The 22735-nt window shown below is 47.2% G+C and overlaps 2 protein-coding genes across 2 annotated transcripts; both read left to right on the top strand.

Annotated features, from left to right (window-relative positions):
• The first annotated feature begins 9882 nt into the window (after positions 1-9882).
• On the top strand, positions 9883-10566 carry LOC141025788 (uncharacterized). Its single transcript, XM_073501713.1, has one exon. It carries the CDS (start codon positions 9883-9885, stop codon positions 10564-10566), a length of 684 nt encoding a protein of 227 aa, XP_073357814.1.
• A 2653-nt stretch (positions 10567-13219) lies between these two features.
• LOC141025787 (uncharacterized) lies at positions 13220-13714 on the top strand. Its single transcript, XM_073501712.1, has 2 exons — positions 13220-13372; positions 13424-13714. Exons 1-2 carry the CDS (start codon positions 13220-13222, stop codon positions 13712-13714), a joined length of 444 nt encoding a protein of 147 aa, XP_073357813.1.
• Positions 13715-22735: the final 9021 nt, after the last annotated feature.

The following is a 22735-nucleotide window of genomic DNA, read 5'->3' as shown; positions in this document are numbered from 1 at the left end:
TCATCCACTCTAGTTGCCCCGTACTCCGGTGCCTACTGCTTACTTGGAATATGGAAAGCCGCTGCATAAGAATACACTCACGTAACCTTGTAAGCATTGGAATTCGCTGTGGACATGGCAAACTTGTTATAGAGGATGCCCCATCACTTCAGCGGTTGCTTAACGATATTCTCAGCAACAACTTGTAGATAACTATCATGTCTGCACCTAAACTAGAGACTGTGGGCAAATTCCATGGTTTTTTCTCTGAATCCAAGGTCACGCGGAACCCTACAGTTATCCAGGTACCTAGTTTTCAGCTGCATTTGTCCGAGTAAACAAATTTCATGTAATAGAACGTTTTGTTCAATTTTTAAAATCATTGTGCGTGCACCATGCAGGGTTTGCCGGCAGTCAGCCTGTCAACAGTGCTTCAAACGGTCAAGACTTTGCTCATCAAGATGTGTTTTGAAGTGGACGTGGCCGTTTCCCTGATGCAATGCTTTCAACGCCTTGAGAACTTGTTTATCGAGGTGATGATTCTCACACACATTGAAAGCCCATAACATGCATACTGTACTACTTCTACTGTATGTCTTAAAAGGCTTGTCTTACATTCGTCTGTAAATTGATACACCCGTGGCTAGACATGTTTTAGTATTACATACACCCGTATCTACAAAGAATCCAATAAATACCTTACACTGGATGCTCTTTCGACAGAATCTCTGTTTTTAGAGCTTAAGTATTTTCATTCTTCATGTACATCTAGGGAGGACTCTGTTGCGGAGAAACAAATACATGGCGTCGTAAGCACCGACTGTTTGTCAAACGAGATGACTTTCGTCTGAAGACAGTAACGCTGGATGACTATGAACCCTGCTTGGTAAACATTGAATTTGTGAGATTCTTTGTTCTGAGTGCAAGCAAGCTTGAGACCATGAGGCTTAACTATCGCTACCACCAAGACTTCACGGAAGAATTTTACGAAAAGCATCAAAAGGATCTTCTGTGGCACAAAAAGGCTTCTGAACATGCTCGCCTTATATTATTAGGAGCGTGGAAGCACCGGTTCTTTTATTCAAAACTCACGCGTGTTGAATACCTAGATTTGACGGACCCATTCAGATGTGACTGCCGAACATAGAGCTGGAGTAAGTTGTCCAAGCTTGCTGGGTTACATATTGTTGCGCCCTTTTGAACGTGCGTTTCGTCTGAACATGAACAGACAATCCTTGTAATATTTTGTAATGTCTGTAAGATTGCCATAACAATCCTTGATTATAAAGTGTTGTAACTGTGCAAACGAAAGTGTTGTAACTATGCAAACGTCAATGTTTCAGCGGAAAGATTCTGAGTATTTTACCGTCACGACACTTACTCTTTGTTAGTATAGTACCATGTTCCCACTGATAATGAAATCGTCAATGGGAACCTTTCCAATACCGAAGCAAGTCCGTGATTGGTAGGCCAATAAAACCGTGTGTCTCGTGACATGACGGCTGTTCTTCGTCTTAAGGTCAGACTTTGTCTAGAAACTTCACAACCGTGCTTTTCTAACTGAGTATCAAGAAGGTTGGTACACGTGCATGTAGAGCCCTTACTTCGGCGCCTTCTGCTCACACTTTTCTGCACCCAGAGAGGGTTTATGCTGAGTCAGGCATGGAGAAATGCCACGCCCGTGTGTGTAGTGACTCCCCAACAGTGCCTCCGGCGCGTGCATCTACGTGCCTCCATAGCTGACATAAGCCGTGACTGTTAGGTGCCCGTGGAGCCAAACGCCCGCGGGTCCAGAGAGCTCACAACGGTGCCTCTCCAGCAGAGCATTCTCACCCATGCCTCTGCCACCACACTTTTGTGCATCCATTGGGCTGACACTCGTGCCTAAGAGGCTTCATTTCCGCGCCTCTGGTGTTTCAATACACGTGCCTCACATGAGACTTGCCGTGACCCTTGTGATTGTAGAGAATACACACCCGTGCCTCCATAGCTGAGTATTCTGATCCATGCCTCTGCCACCGAAATTTTGTGCATTCAGAGGGTTGACAATCGTACGTGCCTGTAGAGGCTAGACTTCGGTGCCTCCGGAGCCTGCACCCTTGTGCCTCACGTGCCACGAGCCGTGGCTTTTACGTTCCGCTGGAGACACACTGCCATGGATCCAGAGACTTCACAAAGGTGTCTTTTCACCTGAGTGTTCGCAGGCATGCCTCTGCCACCACACTTTTGTGCATCCAGGGAGTTGATAGCTGGCTCTGTGGAGGCTTCAACGAGGTCCATGCTTGTACAGACTGCAATTAGATGCCTCCACCATCTGCACGCACGTGCCTCACATGACATTTGCCCCCGTGTCGTGGCGCCACACCCCCGTGTCTCTATAGACCGCGCAACCGTGCGTCTCTAACTGAGTATTCAGACACATGCCTCTCCCACCAAACTTCTGTGTATCTGGACAGTTGATACCCATGCCTCGTGAAGACGCACGTCTGTCCACGCCATGACTATTCCACCACGTCTGTCGAAATCTTCTAGATTAGGTACGTATATATATTGTCATCTTTATGGATCGTAAAACCCTAACCCTTTTCCCAGATCCACCGCACAGAGATCTGCAACGGAGGCGGCACGAGCTTGGCAATGGAGATGAAGAAGCGTGCCTCTAGCAACAAGAAGACGAGGTTCGAGGTTGTACCCGTGCCCTCTAAGCTCGTTAAGAGGAGCGGTTGTGGCTCGCCCACTGGATCCGAGAACCATGTTGAGTCTGGTCCGGACCGCATCAGCGATCTTCCCGACGCCATCCTCGGCGAGATCATCTCTCGTCTGCCCATAAAGGAAGGCATGCGCACACAAGTGCTCGCATCTCGGTGGCGCCACATATGGCGCACCGCACCACTCGATCTCAACTTTCGTGTGATCCTTGATACTCGTTCTACCAGATCTCTGGAAAAAATCTATTGCCAAATCATCTGCGTTCTCTCGGGCTAAAAAATCATCCAGGAAACATACGTCGGAACTCACTGCCGACATCTTAGTTGCAACTGCCATGGAGAATCTGTCGCTGATGGCTTCAGTCTTCTTGTATCTGTCCTCTCCGATCACAAGGGCCCGATTCGCCGCCTCTGCATCCCGACAAGCTACCTCCAGTGCAAACCTTGTGGCGTCGATGAGTTGTTCCTGTCTCGGAATCTTGACCAACTCCAGGTTTTAGAGTTCTATCATATATTCCCAAAGTTCTTCTACCCAGGGCCCAGGCAAGCACGCAGAATCCCTTCTTCTATGCCATCGCCACCGGCATCCATCTCGAGATTTCGCTCGTCTCTCCACACCATCACCTTTGCCATGTGCAAACTAGAAGACAATCTTGTAGAAATGCTTTGCCTCCCACTGCTCAGGAGACTTTTGCTGGTGGAGGTTTATATATCGGATGTCTCCTTGTGGAAGTTCATCCACCACGGTTGCCCTGCCCTGTAGTACCTGCTGCTTGTTTACAACAAGAAATTCTGCTATCTACGAATAAACTCAGCTAGGCTTGTAAGCATTGCCATTCATTCCGACGGGGGAAAACTGATCATTGAGGATGCGCCTTCCCTCCGGAGACTGCTACATGATTCTGTAGATGCACAACTACAGATAACAGTTTTGTCCGCACTTGTGTTGGACACACTGGGAAAAATTTCTGAATTACCCAACGAAACAAATATCGTCATTGGGACTACAGTTATTCAGGTACTGCCTCTGCATGTTACTTTGACCTGCGTTATTCAAAAGCACTTGAGATTCACATCCACGAGCTAATAATATCACGTTATGTGCTCAATGAAGGGTCTCTGCATAAGTAGCCTACACGCGGTGCTGGATTCCTTCAAGACCTTGTTTATCTCACAGACATGCTTTAATCGGGATGAGATTGTTGACTTGTTGCGATGCTTTCAATGCTTGCAAAACTTGTTTATCGAGGTGATGATTTCGCACACGTTGAAAGCCCACGCATAATATGCATAATATACTGGCACTAACTCTTAAGTTTGCTCTTCTCGTGTGTTTAGGGGGGAGGATGGGATCAAAGAGGTATAACAAATGAATGGCGCCAAAAGCAGCGGTGTTTCTCAATAATCACGACATTTGTTTGAGAACATTCATGCTGGAAGACTATGAAGTCACAGATGCAAACACTGAATTTGTGACATTCTTTATTCTCAATGCTAGGATGCTACTGACCAACATGCTTAAGTTTGGCCTGCGCAGAGATTTCACTCGTGAATTTTACAAACGGCAAGAAGAGGTACTGCAGATGGACAAAAGGGCTTCTAATTGCGCAGAGCTTAAATTAACAACAACTTGCGAGCACATGCACATGGACTTAAAAAACACAGGTGTTGAATATCTGGATTTGCCAGATCCATTCAACTGTGGATGCTGAAAATAGGTCTGAAGAGATGTACTTGCTATATTGAATGAGTGCATTGTGTAAACATGGTCAAGCAATTATGTACATGCTTTCTGTTTTCAATATCAATCATATGTTTCTGGACCCTATGATAAAAGAAATCAGCTCACACAGATGCTCAAAAATCAAACTAGTATCCTCTTGTTTATCTCAGTTGCTTGGCATGAAATTCTATCTTTTAAAAGTAACATGCGTCCACTACAAACCTGCAACTGCAGCAACCGCGCCTCTCCGAAGGACGTCCGTGCACCCCACAGGAAACAAACGTGCATTAAGAGGTTGTGAAAATCATACGTCCGTGTGAACACGTCTCTGAAAACATTTGGAATGCTGTGATAATGACTTAAGGTCAGCAACGAACCTCCAATCACTTCTTAGATGTTGGGTTTCCATTCTCATTATCATATTGAACAAAACTGATGCATTCGAAGAATTCGTCAAAGCGAAAGATTACGTGCCCCTTTTAATTGCAGACACCGTGTCCCTCCGAGAGACCGTGTCAGAAATGAACAATTCAGAAAACAGTAGCACGGTCTTGCGTCATTTAAACATACACCCGTGCCTCTCTCAGTGAACAAGCAACTTAAAATGTTACGAAAACTGAGGCACTTCACTGCATTTTCTCCTTGGATAACCGTGCGCACCGTGGCTTCACTCCACTGTCCCTCGGAGTGGTCGTGTCATGCGAAAACAACTAGGAGAACACAACTAGGAATGGCCGTGTCATGCGAAAACAACTAGGAGAACACAACTAGGAATGGCCGTGTCATGCGAAAACAACTACGAGAACACAAAAGACGTCTGTGCGTTGTCCGCATGTACAACCGTGTGCCAACCGTCCGCATGTACATTTAGAATACAGATGCCTTTCCGTGCGTCTCATTCTTATCTTTACAGGACGATGCGCACCATGGCTTCACGTCCCTGTCCCTCCGAGAGACTGTACTAGGGAAAAATACTTCAGAAAACAGAAGCATGGTCGTGCGTCATGGACGTGCACAACCTGTCTCAGTGAATGCCTCACTGAGATAATTTCGAAAACAGAAACAAAACCGTGCCTTATTTGCATGTAAGTCCGTGCGTGCCTCTATGATCCTAATAAGCCTATAGTCTTGTCTTTGCCGCTGTACAGTAGCCCCATGTCAGTGAGCAGGCGCGCATTATAACTATCTGTTCTGTTTTGTGCCAACCCAGACCGCCCCCTCCCACTCACCCGCTGTAGCGTTCATCGTCTCTTCTCTCTCGATTCTCCCTCTAGATCTAGGGTTAGTCTATTTTCTCATAATTTCTATGTGAATTTTTCGCTACGATTCGTTTTCCTCCCTGTTGGTTTCGTCTCTCCGTGATTGAAAGCGACGCATCTGCGCTGTTATGCTAGGAATTGCCTGGAAATTTGTTGTGATCTAGACCAAATCAATGCAGTACGAGGCCGAACCTGTACACGACCCATACCTCTTAGGGGTGGGGTTGATTTGAAGTCAGCGTTTTTTGCTTGAGAACGCTACGAGCTGCAGCGACCTGCGGCGTCCAAGTCACAGGTGAGCGATGAACTTCACCGAGGGAGGTTGGTAGTTTAAATTGAAGCCCGTTAGGTCTTGCAAACAACGGCGGTGGCCGGAAGTCCAAGCGAGTGGCCAGACGTTGAGCTCTATTGCTTAACCGGCCACAGGGTGTTGGAGGTCGGCGTTTGGGGTGCTGTTGACTGGGAGTCGACGTCTGTGCTTGAAGATAGCGTTTGGGGTCCTGTACACTGGAGGCAAGGTTAACGTTGATGGATCACCCGTTTCAAATACCACCTAGCCACACATGTTCCGGTGGTTGGCGTCGCCGACGGTGGCGTATGGTCGCGGATGACGTTGTTGCTGGGTGCAGCTCCTACCAATTTACATATAATTTTAATGTTACAAACACTCCTTTGAGCCGCCTGATGATAGACTATTGTTTCTCCTTTTTGCATGTCTTGTCTTGAAATATACATTTGCTAAAGCTGCTTTTAAAACCAAGCAGCAGAAATCCTTTTTAGGAAATTGCTTGTGAACGACTATTTATGTAAAAATGCCGGTTTAGTCGAATAGTTTTTCAAGATAATAAAATTTTCCTTGTGTTGAGAATTTCATATAAACGTTGTTTTGCAACGTATTCCAGGGGAAACCATGTGCTGTGATATATGTACCAACTTCGGTTGCTCTGGACTGGAGTCAGGCGTTCTTCACAGCGCGATAACAGTGCATCTTCCTCGATGCTTCAAGACATGCCTGGTAAGGAGAAATGTTTGCCACCCCATGCTGCCCATCAGTTACTACCAACTAGTGTATCTTTCTGATGAAGGAAATAAAAGTTTCTACCATATTGTTTGAATGGAATGCCTACATTTAAGAATTTAATGATATGTTTTCAATTTTTGATGTACCTTGTTTTATCAAATAGCAACATGTTGAAAACAATTGGTACATATATGATAAGCGCTATCTGTCTTGGTTATACATGCCTGGTAAGATTTTTTTTCTTGCGCAGTATGAGCCATGCTACTGCAGGCAGCAAGTCACTTCTTTAATCTATCCGTGGAAAGAGGAAGCATTTCAAGAAGAAGGAAAACAAAGAAATCCAGTACTGATCACCAACGAGGATCTGTCATATGAGATCTACATCACCGATGAACCTAACCGGTCTAAAATTCATGGACCTGGCTGGGAAAAGTTAATTAGTGACTACGATCTTCATTATCGAGATCTAATCATCATAAACCTGGATACTGGGAGTCTGTCCATTGAGATAGATCTCAGACTCAGTGATTCTCGAGGAGGTCACAGGCCCCTCCCCAAACCATCACTAGGTAAGTGCACCAACCTCCATCCTGTTTTATCAATACGTTTATCAGCATAATTTGGTACTACTACCCCTGTCCACTAAATTAATGACATACTTACAGTCAAAGTTATTTTGAAAACATTTTACGCAATTCTGTTGATTATCATCCCAATTTGATCACATGCATTGAATTTAACCATTCATTTTAAACTTAAATACCGAGTTCATCTGTTTAAACAAATTTGTTTGAAAATGAGTTATTTTTTTCCATGCAGCTATTGATTTTCTAAATGTCTCGAAGAGGGAGTACATTGGGAAAACAGTGTTCGGTCGAGGCGTAAACCTCTCATACAGACAATTTGGACAGATGATATACTATGTGTTTGAGTCTGACGACTTCCCCACCATACCCTCAGCGTCTAAACGTCACCAATGTCATAAATGGTCGTCTGGTTAGTCATTGAATATTTGTTTTGATCCACTTCCATGGTTTTGTTTGCTATTTTCGATGTTTTATGTCCTTGTACATTGATTTTATCTAGTAATATCGGTACAATCTGCAGAGAATCCCGTCTGCCGTTGTGAGGCTTCTAAAGATGAACCTGGGATATCTACCTCAAAACGGTGGTATCAGCCTAACAGAGATGTATGATGCAATAGACATGAGCACAACGTACTCCATACAAACCGACGACAGAATGGAGGTGACCGGTTTTTCAGATTTTGCCCGGGAAGCTCAGCTAAAGGTTGGTTCAATTGTCCTTGCCACAATTGAAAAGTGGTGGCCAACATTGGGAAACATGAAGCTGCTGCGGATGATAATCAACGACCTTTCCTGATAGAGCGTTGCCAGTGGCTATAATTCCTAGTTCAGTAATTTATGTCTGTTTTTTGAATAGCCTGTACACATCAGTTTTGTTATTTAGTTATGTCATGGTATGTAACTGAGCATATAAGTATGTCCAAGAGGACGGTGGTGAAAACTCCCTGTCAAAGAAGGTGACACACTTACGTGCGTTAGTTTATTTATCTCTGATAATAATAAAGGGATTCGCTGAATAATAATGGAGGATGAATGCCTGTGGTGAAGTATGTTTCAGAATAGTTTAGTGACGTTGCTAGCTCCGCACGTTAGTAGTATACATATTTTTCACTATGGTGCTCCGCAGAATAGCGTCATGCCAAGTAGTTTGTTGCGATGAGCTCAAGCATACACCTCTATCAACCGCATAGCACTTCTCCTAAAAACCTAGCGCCTTCCCCTATGGCTCAGTCACCTTAAACATCCATGCCTTCACATAGGTTCATGTCCGTGCCTCACGTAGCATCGTACCTGTGCCTCTAGCTGTGCTACTCGCTGTATAAGTGTGTTTCGCAGCTGCATGCCTACGCCCCTCGTTTCTTCTCGTTGTTTCTGCCCATCTCGTACTTGCAACTATTTCAGACATGACCGTGCCTGTTGAGTCGACACATTCATGACTCTCAAGACCGTGCCTCTGCAAGAATAACGACCGTGCTTGTAACAGTGCAGCATTATAGGTGATACATTCAGGACACATTAGGGACCACCTTGCCACTATTTCAGACATGACCGTGCCTGTTCCGTCGTCACATTCATGCCTCTCAAAGTTAATTGAAAAACATTCCGGAAAAACAGTAACGGACGCCTATTGTGAATCCTCACGTCACGTACATTCGACGTTCATTCTTTCGTCACAAAAGTAATTGTCGTGCCTCTGCCACAGAACATATATGTGTAAAACGATTATTCCTACAATTGTAAAACCTGGAATGCCCTGGATAAATGTCGAATCCCACCTTGCGGCAAAACCATGGACGCCGGTGCTTCTCAAGAACACATCTGTGGCTTTTTGCGCATGTAATTGGGTGCACGGCTATTTGTTCGTGCTCGTGCCTCACGTAGCACCATAGCACGAATCGACATCCGTGAATCACGTAACTTCATTTCCGTGCCTGACGTAGCATCGTATCTATGCCTCTACTTGCGCCTCTTGTTGTATAAGTGCTTCTTGCAGCTGCATATCCACGCCTGTCGTTGCTTCTCGTTCTTTCTGTCCATCTCGTAGCGTCAGCTGCAACAGTGCCTCTGAAAAAACACAGCATTGCTCCTACTAGCGAATCTATCACTGAAAAAATTGCCACTCCCAATGAATGTACCACGCCCGTGTGTCTGAGAGTTAAACCAGCCACTTCAAGCATGCTTCTCTTGGTCAGAGACTTGTGCCTCTACATACTGCCCCTGCATGCCTCACGAGATAAATTGTAAAAGTTAACATTTGACAGCAAACTACGCAAGACAACGAACATCTCCCCGACTTGCTGGAGATACGACGGTTGCTAAAAACATAACTGCTGATTTTATTTTTATTTTTTATAAAGAAAAACCACGATCAAAAACTCAGGATGTGCACAACCGCACCACCAGGGAGATGAAACCACGATCCAAAACCCACGATGTGCACAACCGCATCGACAGTGAGATCGTGCACTCCTTTGTCGCTTCCCTGCCCTTAAATTTAGGCTTCCGCCGCGGCCTTCTTACACACAAACAACAGAAATCGCCATTGCGCTCCCACTCATTGTTCCCCACGAAAAACCAGGTTGCAGGAGGACCAACTGTCCAGGCCATGGGATTCATCAAGGAATTCATGGAGGTGCAGGCCCATGGCAACACCAAGTTGCACATGATCCACACCAACGACTTGCACAAGGCGGCGACCACCATCGAGGAGTACAAGCAACACCTCGAATTCAAGTGCCACAAGATCGTCGGAGTTGATGTGGAGTACACCAACGACGTTGGCGTAGATCGGAAACTAGCCCTCGTCCAGCTCTCCGTCGGCAAGGATCATCCGGTGTTGCTCTTCCAACTGAGTGCCGCCGACAAGAACTGCACCAGGTTCGACAACTTCCTCGCCGACCCTAGATACACGTTTGCTGGCTTCTCCATCGACGGCAACATAGAGATGCTCAGGCGCGTCGGACTAGAGATCGCCCACTTCGTCGACATCCAGAAAGAATGGTGGGTGCCTACAGCTACCAAGCTTCTGGACTCCCTTGGGGATGTCTCAGGCATCATTGTCGACGACTACTACAACAACATGAAGAAGAAGCTCACCAACGCAGAGCACCAGCGCTGGGCGTGCATGCCCCTGTCCATGAGGCACATCGAGTACGCGGCAAAAGATGCTTACGCTGCGTACGAGATATGGAGCCGCCTCACCATCATCCAGGAAGGCCTCCGCCGGGCAAAACTCGAGAAGGAGCAGACCAGGAAGCGCGCAAGGTCCTGGGGCGACTACGACTACTGAAGCAGGTGGTCCCGGCCAAGAAAAGTAACTAGAAGATTGCTCATGCCATTCTAGATTCCCCGTTAGATTTGCTTTCTCTCAAGACTGCCGTTTGCTTGTTCTAAATTTAGATTTGCTTGTGTCGCAGTTAACCTTGTAGTTTCTTCCAGTTTACATATCTTCTGAACAAGTTTATTTCCAGTGCAATGTTGCAGTTTTCTATTATTAGAATATATTGGCGTGAACTGAAAAATATAAACACAGTACAGATAACCTTGTAGTTTGCTTCCAGTTTACATATCTTCTGAACAAGTTTATTTCCAGTGCAATGTCGCAGTTTTCTATTATTAGAATATATTGGCGTGAACTGAAAAATATAAACACAGTACAGATAACCTTGTAGTTTGCTTCCAATTTACATATCTTCTGAACAAGTTTATTTCCAGTGCAATGTTGCAGTTTTCTATTATTAGAATATATTGGCGTGAACTGAAAAATATAAACACAGTACAGATAACCTTGTAGTTTGCTTCCAGTTTACATATCTTCTGAACAAGTTTATTTCCAGTGCAATGTTGCAGTTCTCTATTATTAGAATATATTGGCATGAACTGAGAAATATAAACAGAGTACAGATAACCTTGTAGTTTGCTTCCAGTTTACATATCTTCTGAACAAGTTTATTTCCAGTGCAATGTTGCAGTTTTCTATTATTAGAATATATTGGCGTGAACTGAAAAATATAAACACAGTACATATACTATACGATTAGCGTAACGCACAGAGCAGGTACACATAGCAATCCACAAAAATGACAAGCATGCAATGCACTAGTACCTTTGTGGATGCAGCATCGAAATGCAGGGACAACAATTACAGAATGCTCCTAAAAGTAGTGCACAATGTTCTAACAAACCATTGCACACACAAATAGTAAAAATCTTTCGTATGGAACACTTTGGAAAAACATTTTGAATACAGAGGTAGTTAGGTGTTTATTCTCCTTGGAAAACATTGCTTACGCCCGTGACCCTCAGAGAAGAACACTACAGAGGCACGGTTGTCCGTCAATAAAACCAACTAGCTACTTAAAACACCCACGAAGGCACTTCGGTGCCTCAACTCCTATGGAGACCGTGCGTAAATTGACTTCACGTCCGTTAATGAGGCCGAATGCCTTCGAAGACACATGAAACTCATAGGCCATGGCCCCCGCAATGAAAATGTGTCAATGAAAGCTTCTTGAAAACAGAGGCACATCTTCACGTGCTTGCATCACGATCCTTCGCGTCCCTACCTCCCTTAGAATCACGTCCGTGCCTCCAATTCGTCGGGTAAAACCATACCTCTGTCATGCGTAACATGTTAGGAAAGTTGCTGACAACAAAAACATCAGAAAACCGAGCATTACGTCGACCCCGCTGGCACTAAACGTGACGTCACCGAAAACGCAGAGGCAAGAGCGTACCATACGGCCAGCTTCCAGCGTATCAGGTCTATGAAGATTTACTTCCTTCTTAATATGGGAGATGACTATCGCAGAGGCATAGGCTCCATCATTCACCTCCGTGCCTCCGTGCCTCGGCAAGAACGACGACCGTGTTTGTAACTGTAAAGCGTATCGGACACCTTAGGGACGACCTTGCAACTATTTCAGACATGACCGTGCCTATTCCGTCGGCACATTCATGCCTCTCGCAGTTAATTAAAAACATTCTGGGAAAATAGTAACGGACGCCTATTGTCAATCCTCGTGTCACGTACATTCGACGTACATTCCTTCGTCACACAAGTAATAGCCGTGCCTCTACCACAGAACATATAAGTGAAAAACGATTCTTCCTACAATTATAAAACTCGGAATGCCCTAGATAAATGTCGAATCCCACCTTGCGGTAAAACCATGGAGGCCGGTGCTTCTCAGAAACACATCTGTGGCTTTTTGCGCATGTAGTTGAGTGCACAGCAATTTGTTCATGCCCGTGCCTCACGTAGCACCATAGCACGAATTGACGTCTGTGCAATCACGTAGCTTCAACTCTGTGCCTCACGTATGTGCCTCTTGTTTCGCCTCTCGTTGTATGAGTGCTTCTTGCAGCTGCATGACCACGCCTCTCATTGCTTCTCGTTCTTTCTGACCATCTCGTAGCGTCAGTTGCAACACGTACACACAACAGTGCCTCTGAAGAAACACAACACTATTCCTACCAGCGAATGTATCACTGAAAACAATTGCCACTCCCAATAAATGTACCACGTCCATGTGTCTGAGAGTTAAACCAGCCACTTCAAGCATGCTTCTCTTGGTCAGAGACTTGTGCCTCTACATACTTCCCCTGCATGCCTCACGAGATAAATTGTAAAAGTTAACATTTGACGGCAAACTACGCAAAACAACGATCATCTCCCCGACTTGCTGGAGATACGACGGTTGCTAAAAACATAACTGCTGATTTTATTTTTATTTTTTATAAAGAAAAACCATGATCCATAACCCACGATGTGCACAACCACATCGACAGTGAGATCGTGCACTCCTTTGCCACTTCCCTGCCCTTAAATTTAGACTCCCGCCGCGGCCTTCTCACACACAAAGAACAGAAATCACCATTGCGCTCCCACTCATTGTTCCCCACGAAAAACCAGGTTGCAGGAGGACCAACTGCTCCAGGCCATGGGATTCACCAGGGAATTCATGGAGGTGCAGGCCCACGGCAACACAAAGTTGCACGTGATCCACACCAATGACTTGCACAAGGCGACGACCACCATTGAGCAGTACGAGCGACACCTCCAGTTCGAGCGCCACAAGATCGTCGGAGTTGATGTGAAGTACACCAACGACCATGGCGAAGATCAGAAACCCGCCCTCGTCTAGCTCTCCGTCGGCAAGGATCATCCGGTGCTGCTCTTCCAACTGAGCGCGGCCGACAAGAACTGCACCAAGTTCGACAACTTCCTCGCGGACCCCACGTACACGTTTGTTGGCTTCTCCATCGACGGCGACATAGAGATGCTCGGCCGCGTCGGACTGGAGATCGCCCACTTCGTCGACATCCAGAAGGAATGGAGGGTGCCTACAGCTACCAAGCCTCTGGACTCCCTTGGGGACGTCTCAGGCATCCTTGTCCACGACGTAGAGCTCACCAACGCAGAACGCAGTCGCTAGGCGTGCATGTCCCTGTCCATGAGGCACATCAAGTACGCGGCAAAGGACGCTTACGCTGCGTACAAGATATGGAGCCGCCTCACCATCATCCAGGAAGGGCTTCGCCAGGCAAAACTCGACAAGGAGCAGACCAGGAAGCGCGCTAGGTCCTGTGGCGACTACGACTACTGAAGCAGGTGGTCCCGGCCAACAAAAGTATCTAGAACATTGCTCATGCCATTCTAGATTTCTCATTAGATTTGCTTTCCCTCAAGACTGTCGTTTGCTTGTTATAAATTTAGGTTTGCTTGTGTCGCAATTAACCTTGTAGTTTGCTTGCAGTTTACATGTCTTTTGCACAAGTTTATTTCCAGTGCACCACAATAGGCACTTATGTGCATATGTGCCTCTGATACCAAGGGGACCGTGTGTAACTTGGCTTCACGTCATTTTACGCAACATTCTAGACGTCAACCAAAAGATTCACCTTCTCTCTGATATGTTCATTAATGAGGCCTAATGCCTTCGAAAACACATGGAGCTCATAGTCCATGCCCCCCGCAATGAAAATGTGTTAGTGAAAGCTTCTTTAAAGAAGAGGCACACCTTCACGTCCTTGCATCACGATCCTTTTCGCGTCCGTACCTCCCTTAGAATCACATCTCCGTGCCTCCGGTTAGTTACGTGCATGCCTCTACGTCGGGTAAAACGGTACCTCTGTCATGCGTAACATGTTAAGAAAGTTGCTGACAACAAAAACATCAGCAAACCGAGCATTATGTCCACCCCACTGGCACTAAACGTGACATCATCGAAAACGCAGAGGCAGGAGCGTGCCTTACGACCACCTTCCGACGTATCGGGTCTGTGAAGATTTGCTTCCTTTTTAATATGGGACTGACTATCACAGAGGCAAAGGCTCCATCCTTCACCTCCGTGCCTCAACAAGAACGACGATCGTGCTTGTAACAGTAAAGTGTATAGATGATACATTAAGGAGACATTAGGGACCACCTTGCACCTATTTCATACGTGACCATGCCAGTTCCGTCGGCACATTCATGCCTCTCACAAAAGTAATTGCCGTGCCTCTGCCACACAACATATAAGTGAAAAACAATTCTTTCTACACTTATAAAACCCGGAATGTCCTGGATAAATGTTGAATCCCATCTTGCGGTAAAACCATGCAAGACGGTGCTTCTCAGAAGCACATCTGTGGCTTTTTTGTGCATGTTGTTGAGTGCCTCTCTAGATTCTAACCATGTTGAAACCATATTCAAATCTAACCACACCGAAATCTCTAGAATCAAATATGTGCCCTAGTTGAGACGTTTATTTTGTACTTGAAACTGCAATCTATAATAAAACAATACAGTGTAATAAAACATACGCCTTTCGACCCAAATATGGTACTTGAAACTGCAATTTGTAATAAAACATACACCTTCCATCACAATTAATTCGCTCAACCCTGTACTAACCAGTACAATGTGAATTGTACTGCAAAGTTGACACATTTATTTTGGGACGGGGTAGCACTACTACTTAAGAACAAAACACGATTGCTTAACATGGAAACGAAACTGTCTCCGTTCTGACATCGATGATTGCTTGACATTGTTCAACCTTTACAGACACACAAAACATGAAAAGCATAAAAACCATGGAAAAGCAAACATCTACCAACAAAATTACACTACTCCCCGTCGTCGAAGATGTCCACTATCTCCATTCTGACATCGACGTCGTTGGCCTCCGCCTCCTGCTCCGCATCCAGCTCGTCGAAGAGCACATCGGTCTTCGCCTGTTCTTCCCGGAGGAAGCGCCGGTTGGACTCCACATACGCCTCATCTTGGATGGACTCCAGGATAGCGGTCTGCTCCGCCATCAAAGCCGACTCACCGAGATAGAACTCCGCCTCGTCTTCCTCGTCACCCCACTCCTCGTCGTCCTCGTCTTCCTCGTCACCAGCCTCCTCGTCGTCCTCGTCATCTCCCTCCTCGTCGTCCTCGTCGTCCTCGTTCACACCTTCCTCGTCGTCCAAGTCATCCTCATCCAAGCCTTCCTCGACGTCCTCGTCATCCTCGTCCAAGCCTTCCTCGCCGTCCTCGTCCACGCCTTCCTCGCCGTCCTCGTCATCCTCGTCCAAGCCTTCCTCGACGTCCTCGTCACTCTCGTCCAAGCCTTCCTCATCGTCCTCGTCATCCTCGTCCACGGCTTCCTCGTCGTCCTCATCGTCCTCGTCCACACCTTCCTTGTCGTCCTCCTCATTCTCGTCCATGCCTTCCTCGTCGTCCTCGTCATCCTCCACGCCTTCCTCGTCGTCCTCCTCATCCTTGTCACCCCCCTCCTCTTCCTCCATCACATCTCCCCCACTGGATCAACTCCCTGCATGAGCTCCGACTCATCCCCCTCCACTTCTTCCACCTGCCCAATCTCCTCCGGCCCCGGCGAGTCCGGAGACATGCCCGCTGCGACCCGAGCGGCGCGCCTCGAACGGATGTCCTCCTGCAACTGAAAGCGGCGCTCGGGAGTAAGCATCGCATAAGTAGTTATTTTGTGCCGAACCATGGCGGGGAATGTCACAAACGAAAAGAGGAAGATGGGTGATTTCCTAAGATTGCCGGCCAAAGAGGGAGAAGCAGGATGATGTCTAGTGGTGGCGGACACCGCTCGGCTTAAATAACTGCTTCTCGACCTCGGGCGATGAGCCGGAACGGTGACATGCGGCGTTCACTTCACCGACGGATGAGACGGCCGTCGGTCCTTTTGGATTCCGCAGCGCCGACACGTGGCGTTCACTCTATTAAATACCTCCACCTCCTCCAGACCGGCGTCACCGGAGGAAACGCACGTCGGACCCTTGGGTTTCCGGAGCGGCATTCACACCGAATACGAGGAGACACCCGTCGAACGGTGGGGTTTCTGCAATCAACACACGAATGTGACTCTGTGTAACGCATAACCGTGCCTCTACTGACTTCATAGTTGTGCCTTTCAGTGCAAACGATTCAACAGAATCATTTGGAACACCAAGACAAACTAACGTCACTCTACACAATGCGACACCGTGCCTTCCTGGGACCCATAACCGTCCGAAGAATATACCACACAAGCGTCTCTCGAATAGGCCATTCCGTGCTTCACAGAGTAAACAGTAGGTATTCACATCTGAACCAATTCCGCTGGGTCTCCCCAATTAAAGAACCTTTGTGCGCTGAACGGCGGTGCCTCTCCGTCTGATCGAGTCGACGGAATCATTCAGAACACAAACACACGGGAGCGTGACTCTATATTATAGGGCAGCATGCCTTTTAGCGCTTCACGCCCGTGCATGTGACCCTTAACACTGCCACGAACGTCCACGCCATCGTCAGTGCACAAGTCATGTCGCTACCTGGTATAGAACCGTAGCTGTAGTCACTTCACGCCCGTGCTTCTAATAAAAGAAGCCCCACGCAACTCAGCACAGAGCCGTGGCTTTTAAAAACAAGGAAATTACACTTTTTAACACCTCGACTCTCGAACCGGCCACTCGCAAAGTAAAGATTTAGCGTTAACACCTAAACCCATTCCGCTTTGTTTCAACAATATACTTACAAAACGTGACTCTCCGACACACCCGACCATGCCCTGATGGCATTCATGTCCGTGCCTCTTCTACTGAACTAGTCAACGGAATCATTTCGAACACAAATACAGGCAAATGTGACTCTACATAAAACCACGACATCTGGAACACCAAGACAAACTAACGTCACTCTACACAATAAAACGCCGTGCCTTCCTTGGACCCATGACCGTGCGAAGAATATACCACACCAGCGTCTCTCAAATAGGCCATTCCATGACTCACAGAATAAACAGTGGGTGTTCACATCTGAACCAATTCTGGTGGGTCTCCCCAATTAAAGAAAGAACCTGACGGTGCCTTTGTGCGCTGAACGCCCGTGCCTCTCTGTCTATATTATACGGAATCATTCGGAATTCAAACACACGGGAAAGTGACTCTATAGTATACGGTAGCATGCCTTTTAGCGCTTCACGCCCGTGCCTGTGACCCTTAACACTGCCACGAACGTCCACGCCATCGTCAGTGCACAAGTCATCGTCTGCGGCTATATTCACTTCACGTCCGTGCTTCTAATAAAAGAAGCGTGACTTAACTCAGTACAGAACCGTGGCTTTTACAAACAAGTAACTTATGCTTTTAAACAACTCGACTCTCGAATCTCACAAAGTAAACAGCTAGCGTTAACATCTACACCCATTCTGCTTTCTTTCCATGATAAACGCACGAACATGACTATGCGAAAGACAAAACCATTCCCCCATGGGATTCACCTGCGTACGTGCCTATTTTTCTCAACGAGTCAACGGAAACATTTCGAACACAAATACAGGTGAACATGACTCTATATAAAACCACAACATGAATCTGTGGGATGCAAGCCCGTGTCTGTGACCCGAAACACTGCAACACAGAAAAGCCACGAACGTACACGCCTTCATCAGTACACAAGTCATTACAATACTAGGTTCACAACCGTGGATGCAGAGACTTCACGTCCCGTGCATCATAAGTAATGGCGCCTAATTACAATGATACTCGAAACCAAAATACATTTTGTAAGCAAGGTAGCTGACAGCGAAATTTCACAAGACAACGTAAGAAACTCGACTCCACTGCTTAACAACACCAGACGCACACAACAGCCAGGGACACTGCTGTATACCTAGTCCCCACCGACCTTGTTGCTGGTTTGCTCCCGGCGCAGTTCATCAATCTCCTTCTTCGGCGCCTTCATATTCTCGTCATGTCGCTTCACACCTGCGGCCGATTCCTGCAACGACCGGATGTGCTCTCTAAGGAGATTTCTCGTCTCAACCGTAATTTCTACGATCCTGGCATTCGCCCTCCAAATCTTCCTTTGTTTCCTCGCAAAGCTTCTTCCACGCGTAGGTGATCTCCAGCAGCTGCTCGTACGTTTTGTCAGCCTTTGGAAGTGAAACCAAAGTATTCATCTCATCGACCAGGTTATTGAGAGTAACTAACAAGGACCTCACAGCACTTGCCGTCGCTGCCCCGCTCACCATTCCCTTCTCTTTCGAGCCACAGCTGCTTCCCAATTCTGTAGCAGGGGACTTCTGTTCAAGACTATGATGCAGACTAACCCTACCTCCAACTGACTATAAATCAGTATCAGCAAGACACACCCACATCAAATTAGGAGTCAGCTGACCACAATAATTCATGTTTCACAAACTAAATCAAAGCAGCCGAAAGAAAGAAAAAACAAATGAAGGAGAAGCAGAAACAGGGTGAACTTACAGACGAGGAACCCTCACGAGCCGGGATCTCCTCCCGCGACAGCGCACGGCGGTCCGGAGTAGTCTCCTTCTGCCCAGCCATGGCGGAGATGGTCAGTGAATAGTGATGAGCAATAGGAGTGGAAGGCCTGGCGGCGGACGAAGGGAGGAGTAGAATGTGGCTAGGGTTTCGAGACCCCGTCCTGCTTAAATAGTCGGAGCCTGGCCTCGGCGACGAGCCAGAGCGGTGTCACCGGACGAGATGCCCATCGGACCATTAGTTTTCTGGAGCGGCGCCACGTGGCGTTCACTCCCGAATACGACGAGACGCCCGTCGAACCGTTGGGTTTCCGCGATAAACACACGAATGTGACTCTTGGTAAAGCATAACCATGCCTCTTCGTGCTGCACGGACGTGCCTGCCGTTGCGAACGGTTCAACGGAATCATTTGGAACACGAAAACAACATAACATGACTCTTCACAATACCACGCCGTCACTTCCTGGGACCCACCATCGTGCAAAGAATACACCATAGCAGCTTCTCTCGAACAAGCCATTCCGTGCCTCACCGAGTAAACAGTGAGTGTTCACACCTGAACCCTTTCCACTCGGTTTCCGCAATTAAAGAAACGAACGTGACTATGAGTAAGACCAAACGGTGCCTTTCCGCTGGGTTTCCATCGGATCAAGTCAACGGAATTATTCGGAACACAAACATAGACAAGCGTGACTCTATATAATACCACACCATGCCCGTACCTCTCCCATCTAATCGAGTCCACGCCTCTATCAAGTAATATACGAAACATCAAGAAAGAAGCGTGACTGTGCTTTTGAAAACAAGGAAACAAAGTTTTAAAAACAGCGTCTATCACATAGGCCATTCGGTGCCTCACAGATTCAACAGTAAGTGTTGGCGTCTCAACCCATTCCGCTTGGTTAAAGAAACGAACGTGACTGTGCGTAATGCAAAGCTATGCCTCTGTGGGCTCACCGGCCATGCATCTCCTTCTGATCGAGTCGACGGAAGCACTCGGAACAGAAACACAGGGGAACGTCACTATATATCATACAGCACCATGCCTCTTAGCGCTTCACGCCCGTGCCTGTGAGACTTAACATTACCACGAACGTGCACGCCATTGTCAGTACACAACTCATGTCGCTGGCTGGTACAGAACCGCGGCTGTATTCACTTCACCCCCGTGCTTCTAATAAAAGAAGCGCGACACAACTCAGTACAGAACCGTGGCTTTTAAAAACAAGGAACTTACGCTTTTAAACAACTCGACTCTCGAATCGGCCACTCACAAAGTAAACAGCTAGCGTTAACATCTAAACCCATTCTGCTTTCTTTCCATGATAAACGTACGAACGTGACTATGCGAAAGACGAAACCATGCCCCCATGGGATTCACCTGCGTAGGTGCCTATTTTTCTGAACGAGTCAACGGAATCATTTCGAACACAAATACAGGCGAATGTGACTCTATATAAAACCACACCATGAATTTGTGGGGTGCAAGCCCGTGTCCGTGACCCGAAACACTGCAACACACAAAAACCACGAACGTACACGCCTACATCAGTACGCAAGTCATTACAATACTAGGTTCACAACCGTGGCTGCAGAGACTTCACGTCCCGTGCATCATAAGTAACGGCGCCTAATTACAATGATACTCGAAACCAAAATACATTTTGTTAGCAAGGTAGCTGACACCGAAATTTCACAAGACAAGGTAACAAACTCCACTCCACTGCTTAACAACAACAGACGCACACAACAGCCAGGGACGCTGCTGTATATCTAGTCCCCACCGACCTTCTTGCTGGTTTGCTCCCGGTGCAGTTCATCAATCTCCTCCTTCAGCGCCTTCGTAATCTTGTCATGTCGCTTCACAGCTGTGGCCGATTCCTGCAACGACCGGGTGTGCTCTTCAAGGAGATTGCTCCTCACAGCCGTAATTTCTACGATCGTGGCATTGGCCTTCTCCAAATCTTCTCTTGTTTCCTGGTAGAACTGCTGCCACTCGTAGGTGACCTCCAGCAACTCCTTGTACGTTCTGTCAACCTTTGCAAGTGAAACCAAGGCATTCATCCCATTGACCAGGTTAATGAGAGTAGCTCCAACTGACTGTAAATCAGTATCAGCAAGACACACCCACATCAAATTAGGAGTCAGCTGACCACAATAATTCATGTTTCACAAACTAAATCAAAGCAGCCGAAAGAAACAAAAAACGAATGAAGGAGAAGCAGAAATAGGGTGAACTTACAGACGAGGAACCCTCACGAGCCGGGAACTCCTCCCGCGACAGGGCACGGCGGTCCGGAGTAGTCTCCTTCTGCCCAGCCATGGCGGAGATGCTCAGTGAATAGAGATGAGCAAGAGGAATGGAAGGCCTGGCGGCGAACGAAGGGAGGAGTAGAATGTGGCTAGGGTTTCGAGACCCCGTCCGTCCGCCTTAAATAGCCGGAGCCTGGCCTCGGGCGACGAGCCAGAGCGGCGTCGCCGAAGGAGACGCCCGTCGGACCATTAGGTTTCTGGAGCGGCGCCACATGGCATTCACTCCCGAGGTACGAAGAGACGCCCATCGAACCGTTGGGTTTCCGCGATAAACACACGGATGTGACTCTTGGTAAATCATAACCATGCCTCTTCGCGCTGCGTGGATATGCCTGCCGTTGTGAACTGTTCAACGGAATCATTTGGAACACGAAAACAACATAACGTGACTCTTCACAATACCACGCCGTCACTTCCTGGGACCCACCACCGTGCAAAGAATACACCACAGTAGCTTCTCTCGAACAAGCCATTCCGTGCCTCACCGAGTAAACAGTGAGTGTTCACACCTGAACCCTTTCCGCTGGGTTTCCGCAATTAAAGAAACGAACGTGACTGTGGGTAAGACCAAACGATGCCTTTCCGCTGGGTTTCCATCTGATCGAGTCAACGGAATTATTCAGAACGCAAACACAGATGAGCGTGACTCTATATAACACCACACCATGCCCGTGCCTCATCATCTAATCGAGTCCATGCCTTTATCGAGTAATATACGAAACATCAAGAAAGAAGCGTGACTGTGCTTTTGAAAACAAGGAAACAAGCTTTTAACAACAGAGTCAATAGTAAGTGTTGGCGTCTCAACCCATTCCGCTGGGTTAAAGAAACGAATGTGACTGTGCGTAATGAAAAGCTATGCCTCACCGGCCGTGCCTCTCCTTCTGATAGAGTCTGACGGAAGCACTCAGAACAAAAACACAGGGGAGCATGACTCCATATTATACGGCAACATGCCTCTTAGCGCTTCACGCCCGTGCCTGTGACCCTTAACAGTACCACGAACGTCCACGCCATTGTCAGTACACACCTCATGTCGCTGCCTGGTACAGAACCGCGGCTGTATGCACTTCACGACCGATGCTAACAAGAGACATCCATGCCCAGAGCCTACTCATCTACATGTACCAACGAACGAAACAACACGACGACAATGCAACGCATAAATGCTTTACAGATTCATGTAAGTACAAAAGGCCACATGCCCCAACGCAACGAAAAAACACACGCTTCAAGCTCTCTGCCTACACTCCAGCAACGTTCTTGATCGGCTGGTGGGCGAGCGCATCCTCAATCTGCTTCTTCGTCGCCTCATGACCTTCCTTCACAGCAGCATACGAATCCTCAACCAGGCTCTTGTACTTGACGAGGACCTC

This window comes from Aegilops tauschii, chromosome 6 (genome assembly GCF_002575655.3).
Source record: "Aegilops tauschii subsp. strangulata cultivar AL8/78 chromosome 6, Aet v6.0, whole genome shotgun sequence".
NCBI lineage: Eukaryota > Viridiplantae > Streptophyta > Magnoliopsida > Poales > Poaceae > Aegilops > Aegilops tauschii.
Note: the sequence above shows the minus strand (reverse complement) of the source record. Positions and strands in the feature narration are given on the sequence as shown.

What these genes read in the sequence shown, in the direction of transcription:
- LOC141025788 (XM_073501713.1), top strand. Translation starts at nt 9,883, where the DNA reads ATGGGATTCATCAAGGAATTCATGGAGGTGCAGGCCCATGGCAACACC.
- LOC141025787 (XM_073501712.1), top strand. Translation starts at nt 13,220, where the DNA reads ATGGGATTCACCAGGGAATTCATGGAGGTGCAGGCCCACGGCAACACA. An exon ending in ACAAGATCGTCGGAGTTGAT is followed by an intron (nt 13,373 to 13,423) that starts GTGAAGTACACC and finishes GCCCTCGTCTAG; the next exon opens with CTCTCCGTCGGCAAGGATCA.